The following is a 12,110-nucleotide window of genomic DNA, read 5'->3' on the forward strand; positions in this document are numbered from 1 at the left end:
TTTATTCATACTGAAAATAGTTAGGCTGTACTCGCTCGCAAAACATTATTTTAAAAGGGATTTCTGCATTCATAGAAACCACGAGATGGCAGTAGAGTCCTTAAAATTGCAGTAGGCTAACTTAAGTGTGCAGATTTAATTTCACTTATACACTAATAATGAATGACACTTTTATTTTTAGTTTCAGCCAAGGTTAGAAAACCGAGCTCAACTCTAATTAGCGGTACAAAACTGTACCCTTTATGGTACCACCTTAGTGACTAAAACTTGTATCCTAAAGGTATAATTTTGTACCTTTCTTTCTGAGAGTGTATCTTCAGCCTAACATTCCCCAAGTTGAGAATTTTTCGGTCCGATACTGGGAGAGTCTAAAGACCTCTGGTATAATGTATTGTAAAGCATTTTTTAAAACATTCATAAGATTTTGTGTAGGCTATTAATTAATGTCAAAGTTAAATGTTACAATCTTATAATCTAGTACAATCTAGCACAAAATGTATAGGCCTAAACATTTTTGTTTTTGATTAATGTAAGCTATGTGACATTCATTAATTTATTATTATTATTATTATTTTCTAAGATGAAGGAATATAATCATATGAATTTCTTTTAGTACTCACAATGCATATTCATTTAATATTCAAATGGTATGGCTTCCCGAGCTTCTTCTGAACCATTTGGCTTAAAAACTCTTATAGTGTTTTATGACTGGTGTGAATGTTCTTTAGTTATTAAAGTATTTTATAAATATATATTTTATGCAATTTATGCATCTCTAAAAACTGTCTAGCCAAAGGTTAAGGGACTGATCAAAAATAACAATAATTGATTTAAAAAAAGACTTTATTTCATTGCTACAGGTGAAGACAAACATCGGTCAAAAACAATAAATAGTCAAGTGAAAAGTATATGTCATCGAAAACATGACAAAAGTAATAGTAACTGGAGGAAACACAAGTGATAACCCTATGCTCATGCCACACCATATGTCACGTTAGGACTTTCTGGGAGGTCATTTCTCCACTGGAGCAGTCCCTAAGTAAAATAGAAAAACACACCAATGTAAGAGTTCAGCTCCATGATCTCCATATGGACTGGGTTGGAAGAGAAAAAGGTTCTTGTCTAAGAGCCAGTACAGGAGATTGCGGTGGGGTAAAATCTCTAGACATGTTTGGCAGAACAGACTGAAGCACAGTAACAGGCCTATGGAGTGAAAGTGGTGTTAAAAGAGGTGACTGTGAATCAGAAGGAGCAGGTAGAGGACAAGGAATGAATAGATATGGAGGGGAGTTACTGGGAGGGGAGAATAAACTGGTAAAAGTGGGAGATGATGGCGGGGAGCTACATTGTGGTGATGATGATGATGATAATAATGAACTGGGGGGAGAAGTCAACTGATGCAAAAGTTTGGAGCCATCCAAAGATGATTCAGGGTGTAAGAGAAGATCCTGCTGGTAGTTCTGGCCTGATGGTGATAGAGGGAAGCCCGTCTGCACCACTGGTTCATTTCCTGCTTTGGTAGCACCCGTTAGGTTATTATGGTTGACCCCCAGTTTCAGAAGAACCTCCTTCTGCTCGGATGATTTAAACCTCCCGTTGAAATCTGGTTCATAGAAGTCACAGATGGGGCCCGTAGAAACAGACTGCTTCTGAGTGCAAGTCACTGCAGAAAGACAGAAAAACGTTACGTAATTATGCAAATTATTATTAATAAATAATAGCTTTTAATAGTAAATAATAGTAAATTCAGATGGATGAATTAAAAAGTAAAAGCAGTAAAAACAAACCATTTGTCTCCGTTTTTCTTGTGGTCTTTTTGATGTACTGAACTGCAAGGTCTAAAATCTCAGCTTTTTCCAGTTTGCGATTTTGTAAACGCTGTGGAAGGAGAAAGAAGTTTTAAGGGTTTGTTAAGGAAGTAGTGCAGAAATTATGCGAAGTAATGCATCACAAATCGAGGGTAGAAACTCACCGTGTCTGCAGTGTTCTTGAAAAGCAGATCTCTTAACGCATCTAGGTTATGGTTGATTCGGTCTCTTCTCTTCTTCTCTATCACGGGCTTTAACTTATTTAAACAAAAGTTACAAATTAAATATGATAGTAAGTTTCCAATACTATCGTAACATAATAAAATAGAATTTAGGCTAAATATAAAGAATTTGAGAAATAATTTTTGGTAGAGAAAAGGTTGCTTTTAAAGAACTTACTCTTTTGACGCTTTCTGTCTTCGTCATGTTGAGAGTTGATCAGTTCGCTCTTCACGCTTAAATTCGTAGATGTGGGAAACTGCTGGAATCGAGCCAAAAGGGAATTTTAAGCCTCTGGGGTGGCATCTGATTGGTGGAGAGGTGACAGTGACGTCGGCACTGTGAACTTTCCACCCAGAGTTCCATTGCATTAATCAAACAATCAATAAACAGATGTGTTACTTATGACATCTGAGCAAGCAAAACAGAAACAAATATATATCATATTTAAATATATAATATTTAAAACAGCCATCGAAAAGGGAAATAGTTTGAAACTTTTTTTAAGCATATTTAGAAACATTTGATGGCGCGATTGGATCTGGGTAGAAAAGTTTGCCATTTGATTGTATGCTGCAATAGGCTTATGCAAATATCAGCAAAAGGTTTTAAATAAACAGCAAAGGACAATGCTTGGGGTGAACTGCTAAAACACATTTAGGCACAAATGGCATATGTCCTGACATTTTGGTGATTAAAGGTAGCATAACAATTTTGTCAGCCTGAAATTGAAAAGTAAGTTGAGTCGCAAAACCAAAGTGATGCAAAAGTGCTATACATTGGGGAAAGCTAATCAAATTAAATTACAGATAAAGAACGCTGAAGCTCTGAATTAGACTAGCTACATAAATATCATATATATTGTGGTAAATTATGAGTGGAGACAAATATCCTATTTCACAATGATAAAAAAAATGTAGGCATATCAATTCTGTTTAATTTTTAGGCCATGGAAACTATTTCTATACGAATATGTTTTTAAAAATAGACAAAATGCGATGTAGTTTTGGAGTCGCGCGCCAAGTGAGATTAGCTCGTGTCCGTGAGTGTAAAGTACACGCGCATCCTGCTTTATGGTGAAAAGGGGGATGTGAAGAGGTGTGATGATGCCCAGGCTTTTCGACCAAATCTGTTAAGTGTGCTGTAAGGTTGTGTTTTGATAGAAGTGTGAACGATTAGGCGGCAAACCATCATTGTCCCACGCTTACACTTGTAAATTGTTGGAATGATCAAGTGGATCCTCAGGAATTAAGCAAAGCAAAACTTTTTTAAACTGATTATTGGAAGAGAGTACAATGTTTGTTGGTTTTAATAAGTTTGATACGTTTTATAAGTTTTTTTTTAAAGCACCCACGTCCATTTTCTTTGACAAAAAGCCGTTTCCAAATTAAATCAACTGTAGCCTAGGCTATATAGCCCTCATTCCTTAGGCAGGGAAATTATTTATGAACACACGAGAAGACCCCACACACATCAAAAGACCAGCAAAAGACCACTTTCAATTCAAGCCACACTTCATTGACTCAACCAAGTCAAACACGTTCTCTTTTTCCACGTTCTTCTTTGTTATACAGACGCTTTCTTTCGGGGTAAAGATTGTGATCCGATCCTGTACTAATGAAAAAAGCAGTGATAGTGTATAAAAAACCAGCTCAAAGAAGTCAAATACCTTTTTACAAGATGGTTGGACTTTGCAAGTCAATATGTAGCCTATGAACGCACCTTATCCTGGATTTAATATTCTCACTTAGCATTATTAAATACACAACCTGCAGAAACAGTAAAAGCCTACGGTGCAGTGTTATAACTGTCCAAATGGCTATGCACTTTATTGTCTATCGATAATCATAACGATTTGAAATCACAGCAGGTAATATGCCTAATCGCCTTTCAGTGGTTCTTTTCAATAGGCCTTATAATGCATGTGAATGGTTCAAACCTTCTTTGAAAATCTTTGGCAATACCTTAACTGAATAGCTACAGTTTAAACATCCCAGTGGGGGGCTAAATGGGTCATTACTGGCTCTTACTTCACAATGGAGATTGTTTACAGCAGCCAGCTATTTGTGAATATTAATGAGGGTCTAGCTCAAGAACGCCTGTGATAGGTTCGTCTACTTTTATTTTCATAATGAGAAGACTGGGCGTGTACTGACCATACCATAAATGACCACAACTCCAAAACGAGACACATAATCTCACTTTCAGAAGGATCTGGTTAATCGCCAAAATGAGTAAACAAGCTGCTGACATACCAGAACAAAAAGACTCGAGACGGGTAAAAAAACTAACTTTATTTGTTTCACAATCTATTGTCAGGCCTCTGAAATATAAATATAATTCACATAGCCTATAAGCTTTACATATTGGGCTATTATGTGTTATTTTGTGTCAATGTGATATGACGATTTGTTACTAATAATGTTAAAGCATTTAGGAATTATATTTTACCATTATATTTAAACTAAACTATTTTTAATGTTACAGGTCCCCAAACCTCTCATGGAGAAAAGAAGGAGAGATCGCATTAATCAAAGCCTAGAAACTCTGAGGATGCTTTTAATTGAGAATACACAGGATGAGGTAAGTTAGGTTTTCTAAATAAGGACTCTACCTTAATGTAGCCCGTAAAAGATATATTTATCTGACCACATTTTTTCCTTCTTTTTAATAGAAACTCAAGAACCCTAAAGTCGAAAAGGCTGAAATCCTGGAAAGTGTTGTGCACTTCTTAAGAGCTGACCAAGGCCTTGGGACTGACCCTTTTAAAATCACCAGAGGAAAAAGAGCACGCACAGAGGAGTCTGATGAAGACCTGAGTTCACCTAGCAAATGTCAGAGCTACCATGACGGAATGAGGACATGTCTGATACGAGTCAGCAATTTTATTGCTAGCAAGAGCCATGAGTTTGGACAGGGAATGGAGAAAGCATGTGGAAACCTTCACAAATCACACTCAAAGCAAGCCCAGCTACTGTCCACACCATCCTGCAGAGAAACTCAGGTGCATCTCAATGAGGACTCATCACTGCCAGCACAGCAGCATCTCACTTGTGTCCAACTGAGCAATTCTTGCACACCATCTGGCTGTGCGAAGCTAGCACAAAGAACTGTTCTGTCTGCTCCCACCATGACTTCAAGTCCTAAGCAACCTGCAGTGCTCTGTGATGCTGTCTGGAGACCTTGGTAGAAGATCATGTCCAAAGTCCCTGCAAAGCTCTCTAAAGACTGAAAAGGCCAGGTCTTCAGTGATTAATGATTCAGCAGTGTTAGAGCAGCACTGGGTCAATAGACTGTGAAGTGTGTAAATATGTGGATTTTGTACAGTAGAATGCCAAAGATTTATTTTGTTATAAAAAAAGGCATTGGGAGATCTGTGCCTGTATAGTGTGTTTGGTGATCTTACAGCCAAACAATCAAGATACACATTTGTGTTGAGATGAATCTTAGTTTCACTTTGATGAATTTTCTTTCAATATATTTTTTTTTTTTACAAAATCCATTTTTGATGGAGAATCATGTACTTAACAGGGTGAACATTTCAATGGTTTTTTGTCTTTGTTTTTTGAACTTGAGTACCAAGAAACTTTTCCGACCACAAGTTCATGTAATTTTTATTTTTTCTTTGTGGTAATTGCCATATATTTGTGTTCTTCTAAAACATTGAAAAATGTTCATGTCATTCAAGAGATTCAGTTTTAAGGCTTTTTATTTGCTGTTATTTTTCATGTCAGCAAAACGTGAAATGTTGTTCATAAAGTATGTTCTTATACTTTGAACAAAGAATTAAACCTCTCTTAGGATTTATCCTTTATCTTTGGCCTAATATTTGCATTTCCTTAAATTCATTTCCTGAGAGATGTTCAGCATTGAACGGCATTGTTCTTCAGACACGGTGTGAATGTTCACCGTTCCAACGTGATAACGGTAGATAACTCGATAACAGGCCTGACATTTGCAGATTTTCATTGGGCAATTATTTGGTCATCTTTGTAATGTTGCACTTAATCTATGAAAGATATCATGCATTGAGGTGCAGATCGCTTAGGTGTGGTCTAAACGGGCCTTTGTCAGAGCAAATGTTGTTTGATTTATCAGAACATGATGTTGGAATATATTCTATTCCCTATGGGGTTAACTTTTCCTATTTATATGCCTTAATATTCTCTAGACCTATGATGCTCGATCCAACACGATGACAAAAAGTTAAAGTCACAGACCAATAATATAACGGACGGTTTATAAAACTGTCGCAGATATTTAATTAAATCAAGTTTGGAAAAGCTATTTAAAGTAACTTTTCTACATGCAACAAATCAAATGAAATATTTTAATTTTATTATCGTTCTCAATTATCCTATCAACATATATTCCTATCAACATATCACCTGTGTGCCCAAATGTTTTGGAAAATTCGACTGAACTCGACAGACGATTTGTGATTTAAATCATGAGGTCGTTTTTCAATATATTTTATATTAGGCTTTAAAATAGTACAAGTTAAGCTACGTCTATTATTTTAACTTTGCTATCTAAATGCCAAATCTTACAATCTAAAGTATTTAAAGAATAAAAGTTGTCATAAAACCATGACCTGGAAAGTAGATTTAGGCTACCACTAGATATAATGGCTTAGTTGTACTTAACGCTCGTACTCTCTCCTAAATCAACCTTCATGTGCAGCTTTGTTTCGCTTTGTCGCTTTGGGTAAGCTCTTAGATAAACGAGTTTGAGCTGAAATGAGATTAGACCTTTGAAAGATGCCATGCACCGGCAGATGCCTGAACCGGTTATTACAGACAGATAAGTCTCCCAAATGCCATTCAACACAAAGGGTGTAAATAGATTATCCAGACCGGATGTGTGCTTTTGAGAGAGCAACGAGCAAAGAGCAATTGTACGCAGCGAAGTATATCAAACGTACAATTATAAAATGTAGATGTAATGTGAAGTAGTCCTGTGAATTATACTTCGAGTATTGAATGTTGTGCTACAGCCCAGCAAACATTTGGACGTCTTTTGACCGTTGAAAAGACGTCCATCCGAGACGTCCCGTCATGGTTGAAAAATAGTTCCAAAATGAAAGTTGAACCGACGTCTTTGACGTCTTCTAGACGTGAACTGCACGTCTTTTCTGCACGTCCCTAGACGTCTAAACGTGTCGTCTTCTGGACGTCTAAATGCGTCGATTTCTGGACGTCGGTGTCTTCTGGATTTTTAAATGCTTTGCTGCATAGTTTAAGTGTATGTATATACAAGCCTGCATATAAAATAATCACACACCCACTGTGTAACATTGTGAAAGGCAATCAATTACGTCTTGAGGTTTAAAACTTCTTGACAAAAGTTCAAGATCGGTCCAGTCGGACATGAACGTCCATAAAACATCTTAATCACGTGTACATCACTAACAATAAAACATTATTTGTGGACATATGCAAAAAAAAAAGGAAGCATGTTCTGATTTAGCACATTTTATTGTTTTTGAACAGTTTACCATCTGTTAACCAAACTAAAATACTAATTACAAAATACTGTATTATTATATAAAGGGAAAATTCTTTCCTTTACTCACCCTCATGTTTCAAACCTGTATACCTTTCTGTGTTCTGACCATATTGTTTTCATGTTTACTTTACTGGGACAATGACAAATAAGAATCTTCAAGATGATAATATATTTAAAAATGTGTTTTTCAAATGTTATCTCTGTATCCATTTTGGATTTCTGAAATAAGTTTACAGGCCTACCATTTTTTTCATCAGAATTATGATTTAATGAGGGGCATCACTGAATAAAAAGTGCTGAAATACTCAATCTTAAAGTCCATTATTATTGTTAAAAATGTATATTTGCAGTGTTTGTTTATTAATGTTTTTAATATATAAATCAATATTAATTGCATTTATTTTATAATACTTTAATCATATAATATTAAGAATATTATTAATATTTGAACATGTGGCATAAACACCTTGCAGGAGCCATTGTTGTCTTGTGACAAGAAAATCATAAAACATAAAACCCTCATCATAAAACATGTTTGAAAACATTGCTATTTATGAAATCAAAGTGGTGTAAATGATTTTAAACGGTATAGAACCGACATTAATTAAAATATTACATTTCTGAGAATGTTTTCTACTAGAATGTTAAAAGATGGTTTCTTTTTATCAATTCTTTATTAATCTTGTCATTGACTTAAACAGTTGTCTTATAAACACAAAGATATTTGGAAGAATGTTTGTAACCAAGCAGATCTCACAATCCATTAACTGCCACTTTAGGAAAAATTATTATGATCGTAACATGAGGGTGAGAAAATTATGACTATTTTCATTTTTGGATGAACTATCCCTTAAACAAACTACAGTTGTTTGGCTCATTTCTTGTAACCTCCACCCCCATCTCTTCCCGGAGCAAGCTTCAGGTGTTCTGCCATTGCTACATCCCATTCAGAGACTCCACCTCTTCACAGCATCTGAGGGAAGAGAACAAATAAATCAAATAAAACATTTGAGATAAATGACATGCACTTATTTTCTAAATATCGTTATGGTCTACAGCTAAAAAAAACAAAACAAAAAAAACCCTTGGACCAAGATGAATGAATCATGAATGAAACATTAGGGGAAAAAAAGGTAATCAACAAGCATTAGATTTTATTTTTATTGTACAAAAGGTGTTATGATTTAATGTGATGCCCTTGAGAAACAATCAGTGTAACTGTGAGAAAGTGAACAGGACATTTCTGAAAAGACAGGAGAGCTGTGATGTCCCCTGAATAATTAATTAAAGCGTACAAATAAAAATCACATCAATATAAGTAACTTTTAGCTTTCTAACGTTAGCTAATTTTAGCCAAACTCAGTGAATTTCAGTTGACAACGTGGGCATCATTTCTCTCGGTTCCTTCGTGTCAAACAAGTAAAACTCAAGCACGTTAATCAAATAATACAAAATGTACTTACCCCACGGTAGATTTTATGTAATTTATATCGACAAATCTCCCTCCAAGAGTCCTCTTCGAGTCCTCTCCTCCTCGTGGTGGTTGCCTGCTTGATGTACCGGAACTTCCGGAAGGGAACTTCCGGAAGAAAGCGAGATCTCGCGAGATAATCTATCCTATCGCGGGATTTTGTAATATCACGAAACATATCAGTATGTTTTGTGTCTACATCTTGGCAGCACCGTTTTGGCAATTACATCCAATTCAGACCGAAATTGTGACTGGGTATATATCTGTTTTACATGTATATGCATAGATTCAATAAAAATAATAACAACAAATACATAAAACAGGTTGAAATAATGACTAAATTGCAGCATTGCTTTGCAATCACTTAACTACGCTGGGCTCTTTGTGATTATAATTTTTTTAAACAAGATAAAGTGAATATATTTACTTTGTATATATTTTTTTTTCCTGCTATTCTTGCTTGGACATCTTTTCACAAACCATGAGGAGACGTGTAAAAGACGTCAGTGGACGTCTATTCACAACATCTTTAAAACCTCTTAAAAACTACTTGGTGCATTTTAATTAATTATTGCAGTATTAATCAAGGTGTAAGCACAGCTTTTGCATATTCCACAAGGATTTCACAGAGGGTCATGATGGACGTGTAACGCACGTGTAAATGACGTCACTAGGTGACGTCCTCTCACAACAGATTCACAAAGCGGGTAAATATTGAACTACACTTATCTAAAAGTCAAAGAAACAATTATACATGAAACCCCATAGAATTATAAACGTGTACAAACATATCTGAATGCATTTTAAGGAAATGTTCTGTGTTACATATTTCTACCGATTTATGCCGTCCTACCGCGACTATTTTTGGCCGGCCACACGACATCGCCGTCGGACCAATGTTTGCTGGGAGTTCTTAATTCAATTCAGCAAAATATTTTAATTCAATACAAATTCATTCAGACCTCAGAAGTTAGCAAGGTCTTGTTGTTTAACTGTAAAGTTGTTTAACCTTAAAACCATTTCTTAGACAATATTTATGTTTGTGTTCATTTTTTATCACTTATAAATTCCATCACCTCTAAAGTATTTTTAATTTTGCTATTTTAATTGAATTGAAGTAGCCTGCAGTTTTTAACAATATATATATATATATATATATATATATATATATATATATATATATATATATATATATATATATATATATATATATATATATATTTTTTTTTTTTTTTTTTTTTTTTTTTTTTTTTCAAGATATGAAAAAAAGCGCTAACTTCACGTACGAACTGAACGGAGCTGGGTTATTAGCACAACATGACTGAAGCGCGTTATTTTATTTGAGCAGCGAGCGAGAGAAGAGTGATGAGATTTGCGCAAGCCATTCCTATTGCGAACCTGATGGTCAAATATGTGATCTATTTGAAATATTTAGAGAAACAGCCACTTTAAAATGCTATAGAGAAAGTCTAACACCATATCTAAAGAAGGCAAATAAACTAAAAAGACGGATCAAAAGAGGAGAGAACAGTAGGCCTCCAAAACCAGGACTGACATTTATTAAAATATTTTAAACTACTCTTGCCAACCTTTACTACGTTTTATTGTAGGCTAATTTATTGGGTAACATTTAGTCTAAATTGTAGAATTTACAATAAATAATCGGTTGAAGGAGAATAGATTTTCCCTATAAATTTATTTGATTACTGTGTCATATTGTAGCTATTGGTTCTAAATTTCCAGGCGATTGTTTCTTCATAAATGCTATATTAATTTAAAAAAGTCATTATTGGCCTGGTTAATGATGAATAGGCTAGTCTTATAACAAATGCTTTACAGTTAAGAACTACATGGCCTTCAGATTTTCCAAAAGGTGGCATATGGCATAAATCATTAAGAGCCTGGTGAACTGTAAATGAGTGAAGAATAAACAAAATCACTATAAGAAAATGTTTAGTTGGATTGTTTTCCCATGGCAGGTCAAACTATATAGCCAAGGAGTGTCTAAATAATATAAAATACATTGTACATACACACAGATATCATGCAAACAAGTAGGCCTTTTACTACGATGTTACTTTACTGTACCAACTTGATGTTACTTTACTGTACCAACAAGATGATAGCACAAAAGACCATCTCACAAAAAATAATAAATAAGCAAAAAACAAATAGGCTAGATAAACCTTATAATAAACATGACCCGGGACTTTACTAAAACAGTTCACACTTCAACCTTTTCGAGTAAAAGAGTTATGTGTGGTTTAGGTTTTGCGCCTTGTAATGAGACACGTCTCGTTGTGGACCTGTTGTCAGATGTTGCCAAATTACGCACGAACGTAAGGTGCTGCCTTTCTCTCTGATTGTCACCTAACTCATGGGAACAACGTTTATAGCAAAGCCATCGTCCCAGTTTACTAGTACAACATGTGTTCCTTTTGGCCATTTGGCAAAGACCTGTAAAATTAAACCGACGCGTGCCCTGACCTGGTTATGAAAACAAAGCGCAGAAGACACGTTAGTTTAGGTGACGACCGAGACACGCGCGCGCGTTTTGTGGTATTAAACTTGAAATCACGGTCACACTCTACTTCAAACAAGAGTTCAAATGAATTTGTTTTCAACAATCATTACATTTAATATTGTTATTATATGTAGCCTACATGTCGGAGGCTTGTGGCATATCAAAGCCTGGAATTATAAATCTTCATTCCCACTTTACTGTCACAGTGCATAATACACCCTACTCAGTCCAAAAGGTCGAGCTACTTCACAAAGGCGAATGATACCTCAAAATCTGTCTGTTTAATTAGCTTTGCATATTATTTCTTCGATAAATAGCTAATCCCTTTAGAAGCTTTACGCCACAGTTTACGATTTGGACTTAGCGAGGGTGTGTTTGCAACCTGATTTTAAAGCGTATACAGCTCCCTTACAAGTAGCGCCGTGCTTCTAATGCCTTTTATTCATGTGCGTTAATCCCCGGCGGGTGGGAAATGAAGGGGGACAGGTCCCCCTCCGCGGGATATTAATTGGAGCTAAGCATCCACAATGCGGACGTCTGTGCTTCATCGCTTCTCCATTGCGGGTCTGATGGCCTGTTG

At 35.5% G+C, this 12,110-nt stretch overlaps 2 protein-coding genes across 2 annotated transcripts; one reads left to right on the top strand and one right to left on the bottom strand.

The window, feature by feature from the left end:
* Nucleotides 1–846: 846 nt before the first annotated feature.
* Nucleotides 847–2,288, bottom strand: LOC113114524 (transcription factor HES-7-like). The gene is made up of 4 exons (XM_026281435.1): nt 2,208–2,288; nt 1,973–2,065; nt 1,788–1,878; nt 847–1,663 (listed from the first exon to the last, which is right to left on the bottom strand). Exons 1-4 carry the CDS (start codon nt 2,232–2,234, stop codon nt 1,071–1,073), a joined length of 804 nt encoding a protein of 267 aa, XP_026137220.1. The 5' UTR covers nt 2,235–2,288; the 3' UTR covers nt 847–1,070.
* Nucleotides 2,289–4,224: 1,936 nt separating this feature from the next.
* On the top strand, nt 4,225–5,834 carry LOC113114525 (transcription factor HES-7.1-A-like). Its single transcript, XM_026281436.1, has 3 exons — nt 4,225–4,305; nt 4,515–4,610; nt 4,702–5,834. The coding sequence occupies exons 1-3, from the start codon at nt 4,258–4,260 to the stop codon at nt 5,215–5,217; spliced, it is 660 nt and encodes a 219-aa protein (XP_026137221.1). The 5' UTR covers nt 4,225–4,257; the 3' UTR covers nt 5,218–5,834.
* The last annotated feature ends 6,276 nt before the right edge of the window (nt 5,835–12,110 follow it).

This window comes from Carassius auratus, chromosome 14 (genome assembly GCF_003368295.1).
Source record: "Carassius auratus strain Wakin chromosome 14, ASM336829v1, whole genome shotgun sequence".
NCBI classification, from domain to species: Eukaryota; Metazoa; Chordata; class Actinopteri; order Cypriniformes; family Cyprinidae; genus Carassius; species Carassius auratus.